Here is a 26,750-nt window from a genome sequence, read left to right as displayed (position 1 = left end):
TGTCATTGCGCTTCAGCAAACAGCACCAACGTCCCTTGAGCCGGCCAAAGGCGTTCTCCACCACCATCCTGGCAGAACTGATGGTATGGGTTTACTGTATCTGTTCCGGTGTCAACCTAAGATGCTGGGTATAACTTTTCATTAGCCACCTTCTTAGCGGATAAGCAGCATCACCAATTATGTGGATTGGTACCTCCACCCCCTCCACAAACTTTGACTTCTGCAAAGAAAAAACAGGATCAATATCCAGCAGTGTAACGTGTAAAATTGGGAATTTTGATACAGACTTTTATGGGCATATATATTATAGGGGATACAAGCATAAATTTACCTCTTCAGGGAATAGCCTGCCATTGTTCCTCTCCACCGCTATCTTGTAGATGTCCGAATTGGCCAGAACATGGGCATCATGAGAACGTCCTGGCCAGCCAATGAACACATCGGTAAAACTGTAAAAAAAAATTGTTAGAAATACAATACACCAGTGTACAACAACCTCTAGGCTCTGCAGCTGCTGTGACACTACAAGTAACAGGATGCCCTGCAACAGTTTTGCTCCTAGAGAATGCAAAACCTGTGATAGGGCATGCTGAGATGTGTAGTTCCACAACAGCAATCCTCCCCCTCCAAACTTACAAAGGTACTTACCAATATTTATGGTCCACTATCGCTTGTAGAATGATGGAATGCCACCCCTTGCGGTAGTAGTAGTCCGCTGCGCTGTCTGTAGGAGCAATTATCTGTATGTGGGTGCCATCAATGGCACCTGCACACTGCGGATATCCGCGACGCAGGAACCCAGACACAGTCTCATCCAGTCTCTGTCCCTGGGGTAGGGAAATGAAACGGTGATATAAGGAATCCAGGATTGCCTTTGTCACTTCCCGCACCAACACACACACCGTGGAGATGCCTACACCAAACAAACAGGCTATTGTGCGGTACTCGCCAGGGGTAGCATACCACCACAAGACAATTGCCAGTCTCCTACTGGGGGAAATAGGCTGTCTCCAATGTGTTGTTTGCCTGGTAAGTGCCGGGGAAAGGAGTTCCAAAAGATAATTAAAGGTTCCATGCGACATCCTAAAATGTGCCAGCCATTGATTATCCTCAAATGCCTCCACCGTAGCCCAGAAAACCTGCCCATGTTGCTGATCTCTAGCCCACAGTGTACAAGCTGACGCACCAGTCACACGCAGTATGGATGCGATGCTGGACATGATCAAGGTTCTCCTCCGGCGTAAGTAATGCTGGCAATTGGCCTCCCTCTCCTCCAAAAAATGATACCTCCTTCTCTGCATCTCACACTGTGCAACAATGAACAGCATGTGTAGCTTAATCCAAGCATCACAGCCTGCAAAACACAGCAAATCCACAAGGGCATACAAAATTTCGATCCTCCACATGTTCTCAGCAGCCATAACAGCAATGTATTGTGGGAACTCCCCACAGGCCCTTTTGTAGTCAGCCCCCACCTTTGGATGATGTCATTCTTGTGAGCCAGCAAAGTGTCCCATTTTAATGATGAAATGCTTTAAAAGCCTGGCTTACTGTATGTGTGAAAGGGGTATACCCGGGTTTTTCCTGGATCTGAGGTGTAGTGTGAAAGGGGGTCTGTTACTAAAATCCCGGGAGCTATATTATACATAAGTGTAGAACTTAAATATGATAGGCTTGCCTGAAGAGGTGAGTTTTCAGGGAACGCTTGAAAGTTTGGAGACTGGTGGAGAGTGGAGAGTCTTATTGTGCGTTGGAAGGGCATTCCATAGGATGGGAGCAGCCCGATGAAAGTCCTTCACCACTCTGTATGTTTATATATAGAAGGTCACAGCCTGCTACCAGCAATTGCTGACACAAGAAGTTCATACTCTGCGGGAAATAGTAACACTTTTCTTGCCAGATACTAATCTTCATGTCTATGATGAATTTCAGTCAAATCTGATAGACAGCGGCATTTACTTACTCTCCTGAGTATAGATGCTGCCTCCCTGTTATAAATAATACAGCACGCTGCAAAAATTAAAAGTCAAGAGTGTGATGACATAAATGCTTCTATGAAGTGACACATCCATGTGGTTTAGATAAAAAAAAACTCACTTATTTGAGCACAATAACGCTTAGGCACCTACCCCAACAATCTCTCAGTTTACACTCACCGCTCAGTCTGTATGCATTGTGGAATGATGACAGCAAGCTATTATTTTTTTTTTTTTTTTTATAATCATAAATTTTTTATTTGGTAATACTTCTTATTTGTTTACAAACTTTTTGGATACAGAGGTTAAAGGAGTACATTACATGTTAGGTAATACATCATGTAAAATAATAGAGTTAGTTTTTTGCTTTTACAATTTCTTGGTAACTTCGTTTCATCTCTGTAGTGAAATTTCCACAGAAAGTTCTTGTACTCATTCTTGTGTATGATATAACACTTGTGATCCAAGGTCGTGCGTATACCAATGGAGTTTTTGTATTTAACAGTAACATTTAACGTTAATAAACAATTGTTATCCTGACACAGCAACGTTGGTTTTCTGTTTTGTTGATTCGTAGTATGCGAGATTTCTTAATCGTGTAAATACACGTTTTGATGTAATCAGGTCTTAACTTTCTCACAGATGTTTTCTGTGCCAGAAATAATACAGCGAACATTTTCTAAGATTATAGATAAACTTTCTTAGGAAGTTTTAGATTGAAAAGTAGAAAGGTGGAGGAAGAGTTTGGGAGTTGGTTTATGGGAGAGAGGAAGGGTGTGGGGTATCGGGGGTATATGTAGTATTGAGAGATAATGGGGAAAGGAAGTGGGGGGAGAATAGAGAGAGAGAGGGGGAAGGAAGAAAGGTGAAGAGAGGGAGAGGTGTTGCGCTGGGTCTCCAGGGGAACCACAGGACTTATGTCAGTAGTTTTTGACCTGGGAGTCTTCCGCTGCGGCCAGGATTGAGGCAAATTGTGTCAGTTTTGGTTAGGCGTCTAGATTTGTTAGGGGTGTGCGTGTTATTGGGGTGTACATATGCGTAGTTGGTGTGCTACGTCTGGGGAGAGTGATTTAATGTAGTTGTCCCATAGATTGAGGAACTTTACGTGGGTGTGTTGGGTGTTTGTGCGGTTTCCCAGCCACGTCAATTTAAAGAACATGAAGAGTTTATCTTCGAAAATTTGTAGGGGGGGTGGGAGGTGTGACAGCCATAGTTGCAGGATAGATTTTCTAGCCACTCCAGCAAGTATAGAGAGGATTTTTTTTTCCTCTGAGTTGTTGTGTGAGTAGAATTTTGTAACCCCTAGGATCGCCCATTCTGGGGAGCTGGTGAACCTAATTTTCATTGTGTGGTTAATAAAGTCGGTGATTTTTTACCAGAATTCTTGTATTTTAGGGCAATCCCAGAAGCAGTGTTTTAGGTCTGCACGTGTATGGGCGCATTTAGGGCAGGAGGGTGAGGGGGTGATGCCTATTTGGGCGGCTCTTGATGGGGAAATATAGCTTCTATAACATATTTTATATGTCATTTCTTTATAGGAGATATTAGGCATATTTTGTAGAGATTGTTGTAGTGATTCTAGTATGTCTGGGTAGGTTAAATGTGGGAATATTTCAATCCATTTATGTATACCTGTGGAGTGATTTCGTGAAAATAGGGGCATCCTAATGGTGGAGTAGAAGAGAGATATGAGTTTGGGTGTATCGGTAGGTAGTGCAAAGCATGCGTCTAGTGGGTTAGAATAGTCTTTGTTTGTTAGGTCTCTAAGGACTGCTTGTGTATAGTGTTGTGCTTGATGCATTGCTAATGTATGTGAACTGGTAAATGTGTACTTGTTCGCAATTTGGGATATGGTGAGGGGTTTGAGTGTTTCAGTGTTAGTGAGATGCTTTATAGATGAAAGTCCCATTTTTGTCCATCTGTTGAACGGGGGGCCCGATTTTCCCTCTTGGAACGCTGGATTACGTAAAAGTGGGAGGTGTAGGGATTTTTGGGGGTTTAAACTCCAGCTTTTGCGTATCTTAAACCATATTGTTCTGGTGGACATCAAGATAGGGTTGTCTTGTATTGAGGGGGGGATGTTTCTTTTATCAATATGTAGGAAAGCTATAAGATGTATATTTGGTAGTAACTGCTGCTATAATGCGGAGTTGGCATAACTGTTTGTGGAGTTTAGCCAGTCCTTTATATATCTGCATATTGCCGCTTGGTTGTATAGTGCTAAATGTGGGAAGTTTATGCCTCCCTCTTTCTTACTTTTTTGGAGGATTTTTAAGCTCATCTTTGGTTTTTTCCCTGACCATATGAATTTGCTAAAGGCACTGTTGATTTGAGATTCATCTTTGTTTGATAGTATAATTGGGAGAAGTTGGAGGGGATAGAGTAGCTTTGGAAATGATATCATTTTTATGAGGTGAGCTCGTCCCAGAAAGGATAGTTGCAGGTCTTGCCAGTGACGTAGTTCAGAGATAACTTTTTCTATTATTGTCGTTATATTTAGTTTATAAAGTAAGGTTAGGTTTTTAGGGAGCTGGATTCCCAAGTAGGGGATGCTAGTTGTGGCCCATGTTAGTTTAAGTGGTCTTGCCCAGGCGGGGCAAGTCTGGTTAGAGAGGGATAAGGCTGTAGATTTTTGTACATTTATCGAGAAGCCTGAGACAGATCCGAACCGTTCTATTTTTGAGATCACAGTTTGTAGACTAGTCTCAGGATTACCGAAAAACAGTAGTAGGTCGTCTGCGAATGCCAGGGTTTTGAGTGATTTATTGCCAATATTTGTTCCTTGAAATTCGGGCATGCCATCCAACAGTCATAGCAGGGGGTCTAGGGAGAGGTTAAAAAGGAGGGGTGATAGGGGGCATCCTTGGCGAGTGCCTCTGTGTAGAGAGACTGGTTCCCCAATTAGGTCGTTAACTATCAGTTTTGTGGTCGGGTTAGCATAAAAAAGTCGTATGGTATTTACAAACCTCGTGCCAAAGTGTCTATGCTCTAATACTCCATATAGGTGTTCCCAAGTTATCTTGTCAAATGCCTTTTCTGCGTCGAGGCTTAACAAGATGTTATGTTTTTGATTGTTGGCTGTAGCAGATGCTATGGCCGCTATTGCAGATCTTACTCCCTGGACGGAGTGTCTGCCTTGTGTGAAGCCTAGTTGGTGATGTGTTATTATGGCTGGCATTATAGATTGGAGTCGAGTCGCCATTATTTTTGCTAGCAGTTTGAAGTCTTGGTTTAGTAATGTTATGGGGCGGTAGGAGTCTACTTTTTCCGTGTCTTTTTTTGGTTTGGGGAGTAAGATGGTGTGTGCTTCATTGAAGTTTGGATAGTTTGGGTGTTCTCTCTGAAGAAGCTGGAATAACCCCAAAAGGGTAGGCATTATATCAGGTTTTAGGATTTTGTAGTACTCTCCACTGAACCCATCAGGTCCCGGAGATTTGTTTAGTTTTAGGATTTTTATTGCTGAGCTTAGTTCCTCCGCTGATATGTCAGCATCTAAGAGTGATATCTGCTCTTCCGATAGTTTTGGGAGTCCAGCCTCCTCATAAAGAAGAGATGGCGGGGATGAGGGGGCGTGGGGTGGAGAGTATAGATTTGAGAAGAATGTGTGGAATTGGTTTGCGATATCTGTATGAGAAGTGGCATAACCTGTTTGTGTTTTTAGGCGAGTTACGTATCTTTTCCTATGTTGTTGGCGTACCATATATGCCAGTAATTTACCAGATTTTCCTCCCCAATTAAAATATTTTTGTTTGCTGTAGTCAACTTTCAGTTGGGCTTCGTGGTTTAGGTAGGTTTCCATAAGGGTTTTGTGTCGGGAATATTCCATTTTGTTATCCTCTGTTGGTCTGTCCACGTAGGCTCGATAAGCTTTGTTTAGGTTTGTAGAAAGATTTAGGAGTTTATTCCTCCTTTCTTTTCTTCTGCGGGATATGTAGGCAATAATATGCCCTCTCATAACCGCCTTTGAGGCAGACCAAAAGAGGATAGGGTTTGTTTTGTGACAATCATTATTTGCAGAGTACTCTTTCCACTTTGATTCTAGGAATTTACGGAAGTCATCCTGTTTGTATAGATAAGAAGGGAATTTCCAAGTAAGGTTCGAGTTTATGGGGTTTTGGAAGTTTATGTTTAGATGGATAGGGGCGTGGTCAGAAATTAATATGTTTTCTATTTTAGCCTCCGTAACTCTTGGTTGGATGGAGTCTCTAATGAGTATGTGGTCAATTCTCGTGAAGAGTTGGTGCACGTGTGAGAAAAATGTATATTCTTTCTCCTTGTGATGTAGTGTTCTCCACGGGTCGATTAGGTTATGTGTGGACGTTAGTATAGTTAGTCCATCCCGTTTCCTATTGGTGCGTTGTGGGAGTGGTGGGGATCTATCTAATGAGGAGTCGTAGATAAGGTTGTAATCACCCCCTATTATGAGGTTCTGTGTGTTTTTTGCCAATAATAGGTTGGATATTTTGGTGTAAAAGGATATGTTTGGGGAGTTGGGAGCATATATATTCATAATAGTAAAAATTTCTCCATGTATCTTTAGGGATAATAGTATATAGCGTCCGTCAGGGTCAATGTCTGTGTCTAGTATCTCATACTGCAGGCGTTTATGTATGAGTATCGCGACTCCTCTCTTTTTGCTTATATATGGTGCTGCGATGCATTCTCCTATCCAGGGTCCGGCTAATTTAGCAAAGGGCCCTGCAGTCCAATGCGTCTCTTGTAGAAGGATAACGTCTGCATTAAGAGATTTTAAATGTGCTAGTACTTTTTTGCGTTTTATAGCCGAGTTTAATCCCGCTACATTCCATGATAGGATGCGGAAGTCTCGTTTAGTTTGTAGTGTGTTAGTCATTGTTGGTGTGTGTGGTGTGTTATCCGATACCTGATTTTCGATGTCGATCTGACAATTCTATCGTGTGTGTTGAAGGAGACATCTGGTCCCAGCAAGCCAGAAGTTCCTGTTTTTCTTCCATGTGGCTTCGCCTCAGAGACCCAGCGCAAGGAGCAGAAAGGAGAGGTGGGAGAAAGGAGGGATAGAGTGGGAGAGACAAGTTAAACATAATAACAATTAAACAAGGTGCATACATATTTTTGAAATACTTTAACCATAACATGCCGACCATATGCTCCTGGTCGGGAAACATCCAACAGGGCAGGGTTAGAATTAAACCTTGTGCCCTAGTTGGCTGAATCATTATATATTTGAATTACAATTGTGCCATAGGTATTTCAGTCGTTTGGGGGGAGGTTGAGTTGTTCTCTCGCCTCTTGGGGAGTAGTGAACAGCAAGGATTTTCCATCTATCAGAACTCTCAGCTTAGCTGGGTACTGCAGTGTAAATTTGTATTTGTTCTCATACAGAAATTTGCATATGGGGCTGAATTCTCTTCTCTTGTTTGATACTGCTGCGGAGAAGTCCTGAAATATCAGCACAGGGAATTCTCTGAGTGTTAGTGTGCGGGTTTTCCTGTAGAGGCGAAGGACATTTTCTTTGTCTCTAAAATCCAGGAATTTCACTATGACCTGTCTGGGCTTTGAAGTATTTTGTGCTCTTTCCGGTCCTATGCGATGTGAGCGTTCAATTTGAATGGTTCCATTGGGCGATGGAACTTTTAGGGCATGTGCTAGGTCTACGCTCAGTAAATCTTGTAGGTCCCCTCCCTTTATTGATTCAGGAATTCCCACAAACCGTAGGTTACACCTCCTGTTGCGATTCTCCAATTTATCTATTTTAAGCGCCATTTCTTCCAGAGCCGCTGAGATGGGGTCTATTGCGTTTTGGAGGGAGAGTGTAGTGTCCTCTAAGTCGCTTGTTCTGGTTTCTAGCTCTACTATGCGTTTTGTGTTTTTGTCTATCTTGGAGACAATAGAGTCCAAGGATGTTTGAATAGAGTTCAACTTTGCATCTGTGGAGGCTTGCATAGTGTCCAATTTTTTTTCCAGTTGTTGGAAGAATGACATTTCTGGGGTAGGGGATTCAGATTGTACTGAGGTAGATTTTGGTCCTGGGGGTGGAGAGTGTGGTTCTTCCGTGGTAGTGGTTTGTTGGGCCAGTGGGTTTTTGAGCTGTGGTTTGGGGCCTGGTTTGTTTGGTTTAACCATATTTTGAGGTATGTGATATGGTTTCTGTATGAATTTGTCCATACCCTAGAGAACGAGAGCTTGTAGGTTTGATTGTTAGCAGGCTAGTTTGGATCCTCTCCTACATCTGTGAACATATTGCGGCATTCTTGTAGATTGGCATGATGTTCAATGGAGCACTGGACGGCCAGCAAGTCATTTGCTACATTTTATTGTACCAGTGTGTGCGTTTCTTTAAAGGGTGAGTAAGTGATTCAGTATTGTGGAGGAGCCCAAGATGTTGGTTTTAGTGCCCCTATATGGGTGTCTTGGTGGTATAACACATAAAATTTTAAAGGAAACAGAAGGTCTGTTCTCTAGCTGTGGTTAAGGCAGATGCACCGTTGCGAGTTGGCCACTAGATGGTAGTGGTGTGCAGGCTATAACCCAATGTGTTTTTCTGGTCTCAGAGCATGCAGTAAAGGTACAGAGCCCAACGTTAATGGTACATTGTGCTTTATATATTGAGAAGGGGAATAGGGCAGGGAGAAGAGAATGGTAAAGGTATTGGATTCAATTGAGCTTGTTGGATCAAAAGTTTTGTCGTTTATGGGGATGCTTTGAATTAATATACAGGTTTTGTCCTTTGAATTTATCTTAGTTTCTGCCTGATATTATCTTAGCTCAGTTGTTTTACACAGTGGCAGGCAAGATGTTGGTTGTCTGTATTAGTACAGCGGAGATAGGAAGGTAATAGGTTTGTCTGTCCTCCAGTGGGTCCAGAATTGATGTAAGTGTATTAGGTCACTGAGATTCTAGCAAGTCTGATGTTCAGTGCTGTATGGGGTATCTGTCTCTCTCCGTCTTTGGAGACAGTTTTATTCACCTTGTGTAGGTTGTGGAGTTGGTGGCAGGGGAAAGCATGCAGCGGGAGAAGGGCACTGGATTTGTCAAGGCAGTTCTTAAGGCTGGCTATTTGAAGTGAAGGCGCCTAGTGTCCTGGTCAGTTAGTAGTACACTTTGCGGTCTTTCAGGCACCGCACTTGAGAGCTAGGTGTTTGTGCTGGCTTCCCCTTTGCAGTCCCGGCACCCTCTCCCCCCGTCCCTGCGCTCCTGTCTCGGGTCGTCCAGGGGGTTTTGCGTCACCTGGCAGTTTTGTGGGGGGGGGGGGCAGTTGTACTCACTCAGACCTGGGTGATGGCGTCCCTTAACTTTTCCAGAGTGAGGTTTTGCCGCTTCTTGTGCAGCGGCGGTGTGGGCGGCCGGACCGAGCGCAGGCTTCTCCTCGGGTGCTGACCAGCGTCCCCGGCCGGTATGTGGAGACTTCTGGCGTCTGTCTGCAGCGTCGTTTTGACCGCTCCGTCCGGTCCCCCACGTGCGCGCCACGGTCTCCGCTTGATTGATGCTTGTGAGCGCCGCTCAGATTGTTCCGGCTGCGTCTCGCCGAGGTCTTCGGCGGCTTCTCACGGCTGCTGCAGGGAGGCACTGGAGTGTGGAGGGTTCGTCTCGGGGGATTGGTAATTACTTTAGGCGCCGGCGGTAGTGGCGTCTCTGTCTGTGCTGAGGCCTCAGAGCGTGCAGGCCAGGCTCCGGTGGCTATTCAGCTCGTATCTGTTCGGTAAACCTCTCGTTAGAGAGGTCAGGCTTTCCTCTATCCAATGCTGGTGTGTTTTCCCTTTTTTTGCAAGGGTAGAGGGTGGATGGTTTAGGATTTTTGGTGTAGGAGCTGGAGAGCTTTCTAAAATGCGGCCATCGCGATGCTCCGCCCACCGGAAGCCCAGCAAGCTATTATTAATTACTGACAAAAGAAGAGACTGTCAGGCTTCGTGGCAAACAGTAACTGTGGTTTGTCAGACACAATTATCTATACCTACTGGGAATTCCAATGAATTCTGATTAATAGCATTATATGTCTGTATAAAACAATACTACCATACACACTAGGAGATATCATCATAAGATTTTCTCCCGAATACAGACTTTGTTTCTCATTCATACATACAGACTCGGTATGCTGTAAGACTGAGAAGAACACAGCCTTACTAGCATTTGAGGCTAAAGCTGAATGTGAAGATATTAATACCAACATTAAATCACACACTCTTCTGGTTACTAATAAATCTCACACATGTGAAGCAGGACATCCAGTTCTGCCGAGAATAACTAAAAGGTGAATACATAAGCCGCAGAACAGTACTACAGAAAGATATGCTACTAATATACTACGTAATTACTGTGTAGCAACTGTTAGAATCTACTTACACAACAATGTTCCAACTGTGCAGCTAAAATCATCACAGAGTTTGTACTATCTACAGACAGCAGGAAATCCTGATACACGCATTGACAGTAGGGTGGCCAATCCCGGGATCGGGAATCGGTCGGATCCCGGGATTTTGGCCCCAAAATGACCCGGATTTCAATCCCGGGATTGCAGTATCCAATCCCGGGATTTCGGGATTAGACTGTGCATGCGCAGTCTAATGCCGGTCAGCATCTGAGCACTTGCTCAGATGCTGCCCAGCTGTCCCCGTCCCAGCGTGCGGCCTGCACAGCGTGATTAGGTCACAGGTCATGCTGTGCAGGCCGTAGCTCTACACTTCCACCGTCGGATCCCCTAGCCGCCAGGCCTCCGCCAGCCGCCTGCCTCTTCATCGAAGCCGCCTGCTTCCCCCACTCGGTGCTCACCAAAAGAAAATGTGGCCCCGGCACCTGCTTGCCGCCAGGCCACCCACGTCACGCACTGCTGCCACCTGCCCCCCTCCCCAAGAGTCAGCTAGTCAGTTAGGGAAATTTTCTTGTAGGCATGCCAATCCCAGGATCCCGGGAATCCCGGGATTGAGCATTTTTCAATCCGTTTCCCGGGATTGAAAAAATGCCCCGGAATTGGCATCCCTAATAGTAATAGCACATTTTAAAAGTGAATAAATACACAACATAAACTAAAAATTGTTTATTGATCCTGATACACATTGGCATAACAAGATTTGCATCTATCATAAAGGTCTAAAAATAACCCCAACATACAACAGTTAACAGAGACGCAATTTTAATCTTTAATCCTTTTTCTTCTGTACTTACTTTACACGTACTACTATTTTCATTTGCACACACTTAATACTTCGTTTTTAATACTTCGCTAGCTAAGATCCCCAATACAGGGAAAATATTGATATCTATTAAAAGGTCACATATAATTAATACAATTCATTAAGAATTAATAAAGACATCCGAGTAACTGATAACATTTTAATAAACCTTAATAAAGATTTTTTATCTTAAAGTCCTATGAGACTCTGAGGATGAGTGCATCCTAGCAAAACTGATTTTCTTTTTTTCTTTGCTTTTTGAGACTGTATATTAACATACCAGTCAATGAATCACTCCTATGAGCTCGACACATAAACAGTTGCAAAAAAATCTGGTCCTTGCTACATGCCCAGAAACTGAAAAAAGGGGCTAATAATGTGGTTATACCATACATAATAACTAGAGACAGGATTATATGCATTTGCATATTTGCATATGCATTTGCATATTTTGCCCACTCTCACTGGTTATTGCATATTTTACCTAAAATCTAGTGATGGTGCATATTTTAGGACCCGCCCTCTTCCCACCCGCGAGTCACAGCACTGCTTTTCCCTGCTCCTGCTGGCCAGGTAGTGGTAGAGTGTGAAGCCTGGGGCAATATGTGCACAGTGTGGGGAACCTTGGATGTACGCTATGTCTGACACTGCTCTAGCTGCCAATCCATGTTGATAAAAGTCAGTCGGGGCAGATGCCATTACGAAGCTCCTGAACCTTTGCCTGCCCCTGGCCTGGGACTTTACACCAAGAGACAGACTTCTGCAGCAGAGGAGGCGGGCGGAAGGGTTGTGACATCACGCGGCATGGAGGAAATGCTGTGTCACAGTGAGTATGCGGCGCAGGGAGGAAGCCTTCCACTGCCCCGCCCTCACACACTATGCTGACATGTGATCCATCGGCACTGGAGATGAGGGTTCGTGTAGTTGATGCAAGAAGAGTTTTGGACGCTGCAGGAGCAAGCAGCAGCAGGGTCTGTGTGGGCGCCGGCACCCGCTCAACACACTGACATGCTGCTGCCTGCCGCTGCCCACTGACTGAGCACTAGAGGCGAGTCAGCAGAAGCGCGGGTGGGACCATGGCAGAGATGACAAATTCCCCACTGATTCAATTGACTGTACACAGAGCCGGCTATTGGCTACTGTGTGCAGGATGGGCGTGCGGATGGGTGTGCTAGGGCGGCCTGGGATGCGTCTGTGCCAAGGGAAGCAGCAGTGTGTGCTGGTCTCTCTTCTGCTTCAGATTCTCCGTTATGCGTGTGACGTCATCACATCACACGCTAGGTAAACATGCTGGAGAGGAGCCTGGAGGGGCACCACAAACTTTATAGTTACGCGACTGGCTGTGGGCCTATTTTTGAGGTTTATTTGCAACTAATTGTATGCTGATTTTTAAATAAATAAGTTAAAAATTACTCTTTTTTATAATTTAATGTAGCATATTTTAACTCTTTTCATGCATATTTTAAGTATTTTTCATGCATATTTGCATGCATATTTCAAGCTTTTTATGTTGCATATAATCCTGTCTCTAATAATAACTAATGATAAGGACATATATATTTGATAAGAAACATTCATCTTTACATCAACTTTATAATTTGAAGTAAAAAACAATATTCGAAAACTCTATAGAGTTAATGACCAATAAGTCACAAGGGAGGAATTTACTAAGATGCGTATTCTACTTCACATGTGATGTTGCTATAAGCAACCAATCAGAATCTACTTCTGATTTATTTAGCACCTTCTAGAAGATAGTAGACAGGATCTGATTGGTTGCCCATAGCAAAATCACATGTGAAGTGGAACTCCCATATTAGTAAATCCCCCCAAAGGACACCGTTGTTTTTTTTAAACACAGTTGTTTGTTTATCTGTACACAATATAGAGATATATCACATGTTTGAGAGTTTTTAAGATTACATAATAATGTATTACATTTTTTAAAATATATTTCTTCAACTTACCTCTTTGCCCCAACAAAAAAGACATTCTTCACTGTCCCTTTTACTCAGAGCTAAGACAGCATGGGTGTGGGTGGGGTCGGGCGGGGCAGGGGTACGAAGACAACAGCAGAGAATAAAGCAAATGTATTTGTTTTTCTTCTAGCCTTCCTGGTTAGTCATTTAAAAGATTTTAATGTTAATGTATGGATTGGATTGAATGATATAAATACTGAACTGAAGTTTCTTTGGACGGATCAAAGTGGAGTGGTTTTTACAAACTGGGCCAAAGGTCATCCATCCACATTTAAACAAGATGATGTAAGTACTTACCTAAAGCACTTGAATATGGTTTATAGAAAGTCTCCCTGGGCTGTCATTATATACTCTATTCAGCAGACTTTGAGCTTCATATACAAAGCATCACAGATCAAGAGAGTGTGCCGCTATAGAGTATGATAATATTGTAGTGTATAGGCATAATGGGTTGGGCAGGGGTTGCCCAAGTCAAGGGTCATCTACTCACATACACATCCCAACCTGGGGCAAGAGCCTCTATAGCTTTTCGGGAGGGGAGGCAGATAGAGAAGGCTGCTTGCTCTATTTGTAAATTACACTGTGGTTTAGGTAGGATTCGGACTGGTAAACACTTAAGGCCAAAGTCCACTGAAATGTGTCACATTTTGTAGATGAATGTGGAAGGAGGAGGATATTCTGCAGAACTACAGCAGGAACTCCTCAATCTCCATTTGGGCTATTTCACATGCTCAGGCTCCTGCCGGGCGGTGAAACCCTGCATGGCCGAAAGCTGAGCCACACATGGCTTCTTGGCCATGCGGGGCTTCACCGCCCGGCAGGAGCCGGAGTGTGTGAAACAGCCCTTTGGGTGCTCATGGCAAATCACTAGGCACAGATATTGTGGCATGCCTGTGGTTTCCCAAGTTGTGTGTCGTGTACCAGAAATAGTCCCAGATCCTGATCCAAGGATTTTATTTATCTCAGATTTACTAGTATAAGGGTCTAACAAGTATATAAAGTGATATGTAGAAATAGAAATACCCTACCCAGCAAAACAATGCTCAACAAATGTTCACATTTGCTAATTTCTTCTAACAAGAATCTTCTCCTCTGATGATTTTCATGTAGAGAAATTGTGTGAATATGATTTTGGATTCTGATTTGAGTATTGGTTCATGGGCCGAGGAATATTGTACATTTTTTAGAGGATACATTTGCCAAAAACCTAAAGGTATGTATCATCTATTGTAATGTAACCAATGTACACCTCTAAACATGCATCCTAAGTGAACGTATTTGAACCCCATACAGGCCTTGAAAAAGGCATTTACTGTAGATCTTACAATCAAACAAACAATCACCCGCAGTTCTGAGGGGGGCACTACATCCTGCAAATATAGTGCTTTAATCTAAATACCTGTAGAGTACTTGTACAGTATTTTGAACCAAAAAGATAAGGGTAATATTAAAATATAGTAAGGGCGATTTTCAATATTCTTTTTATACAGAATAAGGAGGGAATTTAATAATAAACTGTAACATGTAAAATGTAACAGGTGTGAAAAAGGAAGGTATTCAATTAAAGCTGCTGTTTATCTCCTGGTAAATTGGGTTTTCATACAATATCACATACGATCCATTATAACTTCCGATACCTATGTATTAGGAGGTTTGTTTAAGGAAGTCTAATAGGGGAATTCTTTTCAGGTTAGTCAAAAATTCCAATGAACTGAAGCCCATGGATTGTCTATGGGGACTGTGGCAAATGCAGGATTAGTTGGGGTTTCCAAATGTAATCCAAAATCTCCCAATCTGCAGCACATTGGAGTAAGTACGGGAGCGGTAACAGCCCTGAAAATTAGTCTTTTTATACACTGTATACTGTATAGAATACAGTATTAATATTAAAAAGTGTAGATGGTCTATAGTATAGTATAAATAAGATAAGTGGTCAGGAAAAGTTACGCAAACATAATTGAACCAGTACTGCACTTTCTAAACTCACAATCTCCCACTTCATGGTAAGGCTCCTGTCTCTTCCTCCTGACAGCTACTCTCTGGTCCATTGCTTTGTTTGAGAGATTAGATCCACACATACAGTGAATGTCAGGGGCAAACATAGGATTTGCAAGGGGTTTCCAGAGAGGGGTGATCTCGTCGATCAGTATACACACATCGGATTCCCGGCCGCCGGTACTCTGACAGAGGGAAAATCGCAAAAAATCCCCTTTGTGAACAAAACAGTGAAAAACCCCATGTCAACCTTTTGACTGTCAACCTTGCCCATGTCGACCTGTGTCAACCTAATATGTATACAGAAATACACTTTTAGTATTAGTTAAAACCAGCCTGTCATTTACCTTTTAAATGATTGGTGCTGCTTTAAAAAAAAATGGGCAAACAAAACGCCCACACCTTTAGTATACAGAGGATGTTACATTCTGGACCTTATTCTGGTCCATACACAACACGCATTGAGTGTGGACTATACACCACCCGCGCAGCAGCCCACCCCCCTCGTTTGCCAAGTTCCCCCACACTGCTGCTAATAGATGTTTAACGTCCAGTCGCAGCATTGGGGGAGGGGGCCAAATCATTCGATGGTCAATGCCCATCGAATGATTTGGAAGGTGCACGCATATCTAAGTTACTCTCTGGTGCCTTAGATATGTATACATCCTGTAGGGAAAGATGGTGGGAAGCTGACTTCCGCTGACATCAGCTGCCCACCCTCTACAACCGCTTTTTGGGTGCATTTACATGTGAACACCAAGGGTTCTCATGGAAATGCAACCCGCCACCCTACACCCCATGCCTGTGCTGCTGTGTGCGAACGTGTAGGGGAGCGATCGGACCAGAATAATGTCCTCAGTCCTTAGGCTTGCATTAAAGGCTGCCTAGAGGTATTGTATGTTGTTTCATCTAAATTATTTAGCTCATATTAAAGCTCATATTGAAACCTGCTTTACAACGTGATTGTTTTGTGGGTGGTGGAAATCGTGTAACTGCCGGAAGGTCATGCACGGTGATGAAAGCAATTTATATTCTGACTAGTGTGGAAACGGTTGTAAAGTCTGAGTCCTGAATACAAATCACATTTCTCATGTTAGAAATAGGAAAACAATATAACCAACATAAATCTATAATAAATATTATTCTTAAGACAAGTTTTATATGGTTGCCGCTGTTTCTTGAACTAATTAGCTTGTTTCCTTTTTGTGTTTTAGACCCCACACTACCCCCTGTCCCTACTACTGTTTCCCCATCAAACATTTATCAGTATGGTGACTCCAACTACACCATTGTTATAACCAAGATGAAGTGGGATGAAGCACGATGGAGGTGCAAGGCCTCAGGTGCTGAGCTGGCCAGCGTCTTAGATGAGTACACTGCAGCTTTTCTGAGGGTCCATTTAAATAAATATAAGGAACCTTTTTGGATCGGCCTCAACAGTAACATGGTTTGTACAGTATATATATTCTTTTGTATAGAAAATAATACCAATAATAATGACACATAGAAACCCTCTTTCTCTGAGTCCATCCTGGTGACACAGCTAACCTTGGGATGTAGGAGGGTCCGCAGGAGCCAAGGCACCTATGCTGAAGTCTTTGGATGCAGGCTCCTCCCTTCTGCATCCCATCATGCTTCAGTTCAACTTCTAAAGCACACTAGGATACATAACAGTACAATGCCTGACATCATATATGCACAATCATATATGACACACATGAACATGAGCGTAAGGGAGGGATCGCTGTGACACCAGGATGGACTCAGAGAAAGGGGTTTGAACGGTAAGTTCTTACAAAAATCCCCTTTTCTCTTTCGTCCATCCTGGTGACACAGCTAACCTTGGGACGTTCACAAGCCGGTCCTTTGGGAGGCTACGCTCAGACTGACAGTTCTCATCACTGCCCGTCCAAATGAAGCGTCCTCCGATGCAAACTCATGGTACCTGTAAAATTTGGTAAAAGTATGAACAGAGGACCAAGTGGCAGCCCTGCACAACTGCCACGCCGTAGCCCCATGATGCACAGCCCAAGAGAAAGCAACTGCACTGGTGGTATGTGCATTAATCCGAGAAGGAACAGGTATACCCAACTTGGTGTAAGCAAAGGTAATCACTGACCTTAGCCACCTGGCAATGGTCTGTTTAGAAGTAGGCCACCCTCTCTTATGCACATCATACAACACCAACAACAGATCCATTTTGCGGATGTCCTTTACCCTTTCCATGTATATATTCGCAAGGCACGAACTACGTCCAATTTCCTTAATTTGTCCCTATTTTTTGCCCCTTCTGGAGGGGAAAATACCGGAAGCACAATCTCCTGGTTTAAATGAAAGGAAGAAACCACTTTAGGTAGAAATTTAGGCACTGTTTGAAGCACAGCCCTATCTTCATGAAAAAAATGAAATGTGGAGACTTACAGGACAACGTTTCTAACTCTGATACATGTCTAGCCGAAGCAATGGCTACTAAAAAAGTCCATTTCCAAGAAACATATTTAAGGTCAGCTGACCTTAGTGGTTCAAAGGGAGGGTTCTGTAATACTGACAGAACCAACGACAAATCCCAAGGCGCTACCGGCTGCCTATATGGAGGTTTAAGTCTGGTTACACCCAGCAAAAAGGTTTGAACCTCAGATAAGAAGGCTATCTTTTTCTGAAAGAAAATGGACATAGCTGAAAGCTGTACTTTTAAGGATTGTAATCCCAAACTTGTTGAAAATCCATCCTGAAGAAAATCCAATAATCTAGAGACCTTGAACCTAGAGGTGTGCACTCTCCAGGGGCGTAGCGAGGGTGGAGCCGGTGGAGCGTGTGCTCCGGGCGCAGAGGAGTAGCGTGGCACAACACTCGCTGCCCGCCGGTCCACCCTCTGGATGCCGCCCGGCAATCTATAGCAGAGGCGCAGAGCCTCTGTCTCCGTCCCGTCTCCCTCTGCCTCCCTGCTGCGGCTGCTGTCTGCCTCTCTGTGTGACATGTAGATGCAGCCGCTGGCAGGCAGGGGGAGCAGCTCCTCAGGCTGACGATGACGACATAACATACAGCCTGAGAGGGGAGAGACCTTCCGGGAAGCACATGGGCACCAGGACTACTCTATTTACAAAGTGAGTAGGGGCTACCAGTGTTTCTGGGATGATTGAATCTGCACACTGGCCAGGCTTGTGCCTGCAAAGTCTGCAGACTGTGTATGTGGAACAGTGGAAGGCTGGAGAGGATCCTTGTGATGTCTGCTGCCTAGGGGGGAGGGGGGACTGTGCTTGAGGCGGTCTCCGATTGGGGGTGTTCTGTCTGAGGGGCTATGCTGATTATGGTGTGTGTGTGTGTGGGGGGGGGGGGGGGGTTAGTGCTGTCTAACTCTGGTGGGGCTGTGCTGTGTATGGGGGGCTGTGCTGTCTATGGGAGGGCTGTTCTGACTATGGGGGGGGGTTCTGCTGTCTATGTGGGGCTATGCTGTCTATGGGGGGTTCTGTTGTCTATGGGGGGCTGTGCTGTCTATCTATGGGAGGGCTGTTCTGACTATGGGGGGCTCTGCTGTCTAACTATGGTGGGGCTATGGTGTGTATGGGGGGCTGTGCTGTGTATGGGGAGGCTGTGCTGTCTATATGAGGGCTCTTCTGACTATGGGGGGTTCTGCTATCTAACTATGGTGGGGCTATGGTGTGCATTAGGGGCTGTGCTGTGTATGGGGGCTGTGCTGTCTACATGGGGATTTCTGCTGTCTAACTGGTGGGGCTATGATGACGATGTGGGACTAGCTATGGTGTGTATGGGGGGCTGTGTTGACTATGTGGGGCTATGCTGTCTAACTATGGAGGGGCTATGCCTTCTATGAGGGGTTATTCTACCTATCTATGGGGGTGGGGGCAGTTATTATTGGTTCTGTAACCACTTATTTACCCCTTTCAAAATCCTGCATGTGTCACTGGAAGGACAAGCCACGCCTGTGTGCAGAGAAGAAGGACCAGTGGCGGCACCTGCATGCAGAGGAGCAGAGACCTGGAAGCTGCATCTATGTACGGGAGGAGCAGGAGTCCCGGCGGCGCTGCATCTATGTGGGAGAGTAGGCCCGGCGACGGCTCCTGTACACGGGAGAACAGAGGCCCTGCAGTGTGAGAGCAGGAGACACGGCAGCAGCAGCAAGGAGTGGGACTTCTCAGGCGCTGGTAAGGACATCCCTTGGTGAGTAACTTATACTTTCAGGCAGAGGGGCGGAGCAGTGGTGCGGAAATGGAAAATTAGGAAGTACAGCCTGGCTTTCCCATTTGCCTCTCTTTTCTTTCCCCCTCCTCCCTGTCTCTCCAGTCATTTCCCACCCCCCATGGTCCCCTTCCCTTTCCTGCACTCCTCTGCTCTCTCTCTCCTTCTCCCCAGTGCTCCTCCACCCCCATCCCCCCCCAACCCACCCCCTCTTTCTCCTCTCCTGATCCCCTCCCTCCTCTCTCTCATGTGCTCCCTTACTCTCTATGCCCTGCTCTCCCTTGCTGTCCTTTTTTTTTTTTTTACCTTCCTCTCTCCCCTGCGCTTCCTCGCTCTCCTCTTTTTCCCCTCCCTCTCTCCCTCACTCTCTCTTCTCTTTTTCTCCCTCTTGTGCTCCCTCATGTGCAATGTGCATTACGGCGTGTGGCATGCAGTTACTTAAGCATTATGGTATGTGGCATAATGTCTACTAGGCATTACGGTGTAGGTCAAAATGTGTAATGAGCACTACGGTGTGGCATATTCTATAATGGGCACTCTCTGACTCTCACACCACCTGATGTAAATTTTCCAGAATCGATGATAATTTGCAGCAGACACCGGTTTACGAGTCCTTAGCCCTGACTGCATCAGAAAACCTTTTTATTGTTCAATAAGGAGGTTTCATAAGCCAGGCCATCAAATTGAGCCCAGCTAGGTCCAGGTGTAGAAATGGCCCTTGCCTTAGAAGATCCTGTTGAAGAGGAAGGGGCCAGATGTCTGAATACCACGACCTCCTGGGCCAGTCTGGTGCAATCAAAATGGCTTGCACCTGTTGAGACTTCACTCTTCTCAGCACACGTGGTATCATCGGGAACGGGGGGAAATGTAAACCAGGTGTAAGTTATTATTATTATTATAATTTTATTTATAAAGGCGCCACAAGTGTTTTGCAGCGTCGTACAAAGGAACAGTACAGGGAGACAAAACTTGGCATAACATAGAATAAATAACAAAATAGAGTACAAATAAAGAGCGCCACAGTTCAATACACATTACAGCTTAAATATAAGTAGTGAGGACTCAATCAACATACTATAAGAGGCTTGGGGCCAATGATGAAGATGAGTATGCGGACGAAGATGGTCACTGAGGGTTTGAGTATAGAAGAGCTGTGAGTGAAATGTGAAGAGGAGAGGGCTTTGACAACAGGAGGGAAGAGGGCCCTGCTCAGAGGATCTTACAATCTAGTAGGAAGGGGGGTGGCTAGATAGCAGTACGGATGGTGTAATGGTAAGCATTACTGCCTCACAGCACTGAGGTCATGGGTTCAATAACCAGCATGGCCCTAACTGTGCGGAGTTTGTATATTCTCCCAGTACTTGTGTGGGTTTCCTCCGGGTACTCCGGTTTCCTCCCACAATCCAAAAATACACTGGTAGGTTAATTGGCTCCCAAAAAATTAACCCTAGAATGTCTGTGTGTGCGTGTACATGTGGTAGGGGATATAAATTGTAAGCTCCACTGGGGCAGGGACTGATGTGAATGTTCAAATATTCTCTATAAAGCGCTGCGGAATCTGTGTGCGCTTTATAAGAAACTGCTAATAAATAAATAAAATGTAAACAGGCAAGGGGTCGGATAACCGACTAGTTTATGCAGTGGAAGGGTACGCTTTGATGAATAGGTGAGTTTTTTCAGTGCCTGTTTGAAGCTTTGCAAGGTTGGGGAGAGTCTATTGGAGCGAGGGGGTGCGTTCCACTGAAGGGGTGCAGCACAGGCAAAGTCCTGTACTCTTGCGTGGGAAGCAGTGATCAGGGTGGAGGAGAGAAAACAGTCCTCGGCCGAACGATGAGGGCAGGAGGGTGTATGAATGGAGAGGAGGTTAGAGATATATGGAGCAATGGAATTAGAGATGGCCCTGTATGTGAGTGTGAGGTGTTTGAAGAGGATTCTGTAGGGGAATGGGAGCCAGTGCAGATTTTGTTGAAGGGGAGTGGCAGAATTAGAGGAAGATAAGCGTGGCTGCAGAGTTGAGGACAGATTGGAGATGAGCCAGTTGGGATCGAGCGAGGCCATTGAGGAGAGCATTGCTGTAGTCGAGCCGTGAGATGACCAGTGAGTGGATGATAAGCTTAGTTGCACTCTGAGAAAAACAGCCTGATGAGCGCAATGTTGAGTAACTGGAACCTGCAAGAATGGGCCAGGGCTTGGATGTGGGGTGCAAAGGAGAGGGAGCAGTTGAGTGTGACACCCAGTAGAAAGGAGATAGATATACACTCTAGCGCTATCTTAAAATTATACCGGTTAGGTACACCTAGTATATAATTTTTCTGTTATTTTTGTGGCCTCAGTTCTTCTTATGGACACCCCTTTTGAGACCTTACTGACCTTAAGTCAGATCCCTATTTTCACATAAAGGTATCTTTCTTTTCGGAGTACACCTTCACTTCACAGTTCCCTCAATCCAAATATTCCCCAAGTAAAAACGTCCTACTGATTACTGACCTTAAATTAAGGCCCTATTTTCACATCAAAGGTATCTTTACTCTGCGACAAAGTACTTCCACAATCCCTTGATTCAACCGTCCACACACCCTGTGTATTAGGCTCAACACTCACTTCTATATGAGGCCCTATGTTCACTGCAAGGTTTCTTTGTTGGAGATCACCGTACACACTGTTCTCCACGGTAAGAATCTCCAAAACACGGGGAATTCAGTATAAAGAATTTATTCCATCCAGCATGCAAAAAACATAGTAAAAAGTCCCAAAGATTAAAAAAGTACCCGCACAGGGATGGTATGAGACCACAATTACCCTCCTCATATATCCGGATAACAGAAGAGAGTACTACTAGATGAAAAAAGTATATGGTCTCACCATCTGCTGTGCCTGCCTCCTCTCACCAACGCGTTTCAGGCTATTTGATACAGCCCTTTTTCAAGGTGTGACACCCAGGCAGCGGAGTTGGGGAAAGGGGGAGATGATGGTGTTGTTAACAGTGATAGAGATGTTAGTAGGGGGCATAGCTCTGGGTGGGGGAAAGATAATAAGTTTGGAAGTGCCACGGAACCGTCATGGCATCCACCACCCAAGCGGCTTGGTCCCTGGTCCTTGAACAAAACCTCAGAACCTGACAGTTGGTCATGGATGCCATTAAATCCACTTCTGGGAGCCCCCAGCAATGCACAATCTCCTCTAATACTTCCTAGTGTAATGACCATTCCCCCTCCAGCAGATCCTCTCTGCTTTGGAAATCTGCCTCTACGTTCCGGATCCCCAAAATGAATACAGCCGACAGAGCAGGAATGTTGCTTTCTGCCCACCTGAAAATCCGCAAGACTTCCTGCATCGCCATCCTGCTGCGAGTCCCACCCTGATGATTCAGGTAAGCCACAGCCGTGGCGTTGTCTGACTGCACCCGTATCGGGAGTCCCTTCAGAAGATCTTCTGCCTACTGAAGAGTTTTCCAAACTGCCCGAAGCTCCAATATATTTATCGACAGTCTGGATTCATGACTGGACCATAGACCCTGCAACCAGAAGTGAAGGGCAACCGCTCCCCATCCCCTGAGAATGGCATCGGTTGTGATAACCACCCAGTCCCAAGAGTGAAGGGAGCGCCCCAGCTGCAATGTCTCCGTGTCCATCAGACTAAGAACTCCTTTGTCTCTTGAGATAGGAGTAATCTCTCCTGTTTCATGGTTTTCGCATTCCCTGACCAACAGGAAATGATGTTCCATTGCAAAGTCCTTGAATGAAACCTGTCAAACTGGAGTGTCTCGAACGTCGCCGCCATTTTACTGAGAAGTTTCACCCCCTGCCGAACTGTTGGTGTTTGCAAGATTTTCTACACCAGTGGATGGATGTCCCTTGCTTTGGACTGTAGTAGGAATACCCGATGTAAGTGGGTGTCCAAAATTACCCCCAGAAACTGTAGTCTCTGTGTGGGAATCAAATGAGACTTGGGAAGATTCAACACCCATCCCATGTCCTGCAAGAACTGTGTCACCACCCTTAGGTCTTCCTGAAGTCTTTTCTCTGATTCTGCTTTGAATAGTAGATTGTCTAAGTATGGGGTAATCACTATCCCTCTGAGCCTGAGGGCCGCTGCCATGACAGCCATCACTTTTGTAAAGACCTTTGGGGCTGTAGCCAGACCAAAGGGTAGGGCCTGGAACTGCAAATGGGTCTCCCCTATCGCAAAGCAAAGTAGGGACTGATATTCCTTGCATATAGGTATATGCATCCTAAATATCCACTGATGCCAAATATTCCCCTGGCTCTATGCGGCAAAGCACTGAACGCAGAGACTCTATGCGGAAATGATCCACCCAAAGATGCTGATTTAAAGACTTTAAATTTAGAATGGGTCTGACAGAACCATCTGGTTTGGGGACCAAGAAGAGGATTGAGTAAAATCCTTTCTTTTGTTTCTCCCGAGGCACCGGGACCACCACCCCCTTTTCACTGAGAGCCAATTTTGCCCCCAGAAGGGCAGTATGTGAACTGGCTTCCCTTGGCAAAGGAGTGGGGAGAAATCTCCATGGGGGACCGCCCCTGAGATTTATCTGGTAACCCCTTGAGGCAATGGAGTAAACCCAAGGGTCTGAGGTTGGAATATTCCATCGGTCCCGAAACTGCAGGAGGTGACCCCCCACTCTGAGGCCAGAAGGGGGAGTGTCTACCCTGTCATGCAGAGGACTTATCCTCTCCTTTTGACACCTGCTTCTTGTTAAAGGCTCCAAACCTGGATTTGGAAGCTTTTCCCTTACTGGCTGGGAATCTACCTCTTCCTACCTGTCCTCTGCTGGATGCTCCCCCTGGAAAGGACGAGCAAAAAGAAGGTTTAAAACTCCAAATTTTGATCGTGAAGTAGCCTGCGTACCCCCCGTAGCCTGCTTTATGATGGATTCAAGTTCAGACCCAAAAAGCAACTCTCCTTTAAAAGCCAAAGACTCAAGGGAATTTTTAGATTCACTGCCTCCCGAAATTCACATCTTGACACAGGGAATGTGCCCGAAATTCACATTTTGACCAAGGGAATGTGCCCGAAATTCACATCCTGACACAGGGAATGTGCCTGAAATTCACATTCTGACCAAGGGAATGTGCCCGAAATTCACATCCTAACACAGGGAATGTGCCCGAAATGGACATTCTGACACAGGGAATGAGCCTGAAATTGACATTCTGACACAGGGAATGTGCCCAAAATTCACATATTGACACAGGGAATGACGCAAAATTTACTGTATGCAACACAGAGTGACGCAAAAGTCTTTTATGCGGTGGGAAGGGGAGGGGCTCTGTTTACAAAAGTTCATTCCAGTTTCTGCCTGTGTTGGCTGGGGGGGGGGGATTAGCATATGGGCTAATGGGCTGATAATGCGGGTGCGGAGGGCGGGCAGCTGACATCACCAGATGATCTGGAATTTCTGAAACCTGTTGTAACTCTTCCACTCAAACGCCAAAAAGCAATGAAATTACGATCATTAAGGCCGACGCCTTAATGGACGTGTTCCTTGCGCAATACAGATATGGTACGCCATCACAGCCTGTGGGTAAGTGCAGATTCAGCACTCTCACAGAGTGAGATTGCTATACAATCACAAAAATGGGAAATTCCAATCACTGGCGCAAAGAAGGGGATAAAGATGTCTATATCTTCTTATGTTTTTTCTCAACAATCTTCAAAAGTTGTCGCTCCGCCGATATGTGGGAGGAGTTTAAAGAAGAATGGTTGCGATTAGATGTAATTATCACAAATTTTAGAGATAATGAGGTGGATATATCAAAAGAAACTTGGGCGTACCCCACTTACGGTAAGTAGGGCAGTGTATAGGCTCGTAGCGGTTTCTTTATGTTCTTCTGGTGTTGTCCTCCTCAAGGTAAGTTTTTCTCAACGTGGATGGATGTGCAAAAAAAAATTTGTACACAGAATCAATACATGGATATGTACTATGTTGATTATATTTCTTCAAAGGTACCCCCGTGAGCTCAATAACTGGTAGATAGTAGTGTCGAGTCGTACCTTACTCACCAAGAGATAGAGCAAGGTGCACATATAAAGGTTTCTTTTTATATATTCGAGGTGACTGTTATGTGTGAAGATCAACAATGGGTAAACGTACCCCAACTCACGTGGAAAGACGTTATCTTTAAGCACGTAGCGGGTTCTTTGGATAGATTCAACTGCTATCAGCAGACCATTGTTTTCTCCCAGAATTTGGTGGTGAATAAAACAAGATACAATAAAAATGGTGTGTCAGATTATTGATATAGTATTAATAGGCCTCCTTTCTTCTAAGGTGACCCCGTGAAATCAATAATCAGTAGGCAGTGATATCAAATCGTACCTCACTCACCACAAGATGGAGTAAGGTACATATATAAAGGTTTCTTTTTCTAGGTGATTTTTGTGTGTGGAGATCAACAATGGGTACACGTACCCCAACTCACGTGAAAAGAAGTTATCCTTAAGCACGTAGCGGGTTCTTTAGATGGATCAGACTACGTTCAGCAGACCATTGTTTTCTCCCAAGATGTGATGGTGAATGAAACAATACAAATGGTGTGTCAGAGAATTGACATAATATTAATATGCCTCATTTTGCAATAGGCATATATTAATAAAGAGTGACTGTGTTTTATTTATTTCTGGTGATTTAAATGTACAGGTATCGTACCATAACTCACACTATAAAGTGCAGATAAACACCCATAAAGGTATCTTTAGAAGTAGATTCCCTCCACCTTGTGATAGTTTACTGAAAAGGCTCAATACCAGGAGATTTGTGATCTTCAGAATTTGCGTACCCAACTCACAATTCTATCAGTGTTACACCGCCCATCAAGGTATCTTTGTCTTTAGATAGGGATCCCTTGTGGTTTTAAATTTTTCCTTCAAAATACTCCAACAGTGATTTCTTCAAAAGTTTATATTTTATTATACGGTAGAAAACAAGTAAAAATCCTCCATCCCAACAATGGAAGGATCCCGATATATCCAATATAATACAAGTCCCAAAAATAGAAAAATAGTAAAAAGACAATAAAAAAATCTTTAAAAATTGCTAAAATACATATAGTGGGTCCAAAAAGGTATCCAGGGGGAAAGGATGATGGCTGCTCACTCTCCACAGTGCTTGTCAACGCGTTTCGGTGTCTACAACACCTTTTTCAAGACATGACTGTGAAGGGTGAGTGTCCATCTTTTATAGTGAGAGCAGCCTATCAGCATACACAGGAAATGAGCATACCAGGTCGTATATAATACATCATTAAAACGTGTATATCCAGCCTTCAAATATATAATTCATATACAGAAAGTCCATCCACTTAGTGGAAATATGAGAAATTCATGCCTAAAGTCCGTACATAGCATGTGAAACAACTCAGGTCCCAGGTTAGCATAAACGGTCGCCATGGCAACCCACATATTGCTTCCGGTGTCGAGGGATAGTATAACCT

The 26,750-nt window shown here is 44.5% G+C and overlaps 1 protein-coding gene across 3 annotated transcripts in view; it reads left to right on the top strand.

The window, feature by feature from the left end:
* LOC146081227 (macrophage mannose receptor 1-like) overlaps nt 1-26,750 on the top strand; it is a 610,592-nt gene that overhangs the window by 472,146 nt on the left and 111,696 nt on the right. For all 3 annotated transcript variants that reach the window (XM_083189333.1, XM_083189332.1, XM_083189334.1), the window contains exons 22-24: nt 13,235-13,389; nt 14,215-14,317; nt 16,314-16,546. In XM_083189333.1, the coding sequence (XP_083045459.1) occupies nt 13,235-13,389; nt 14,215-14,317; nt 16,314-16,546 (491 nt within the window). The remainder of the gene's footprint in view (nt 1-13,234; nt 13,390-14,214; nt 14,318-16,313; nt 16,547-26,750) is intronic.

The sequence above is a fragment of the Crinia signifera genome, chromosome 5 (assembly GCF_055691185.1).
Source record: "Crinia signifera chromosome 5, ASM5569118v1, whole genome shotgun sequence".
Classification (NCBI taxonomy): domain Eukaryota; kingdom Metazoa; phylum Chordata; class Amphibia; order Anura; family Myobatrachidae; genus Crinia; species Crinia signifera.
Note: the sequence above shows the minus strand (reverse complement) of the source record. Positions and strands in the feature narration are given on the sequence as shown.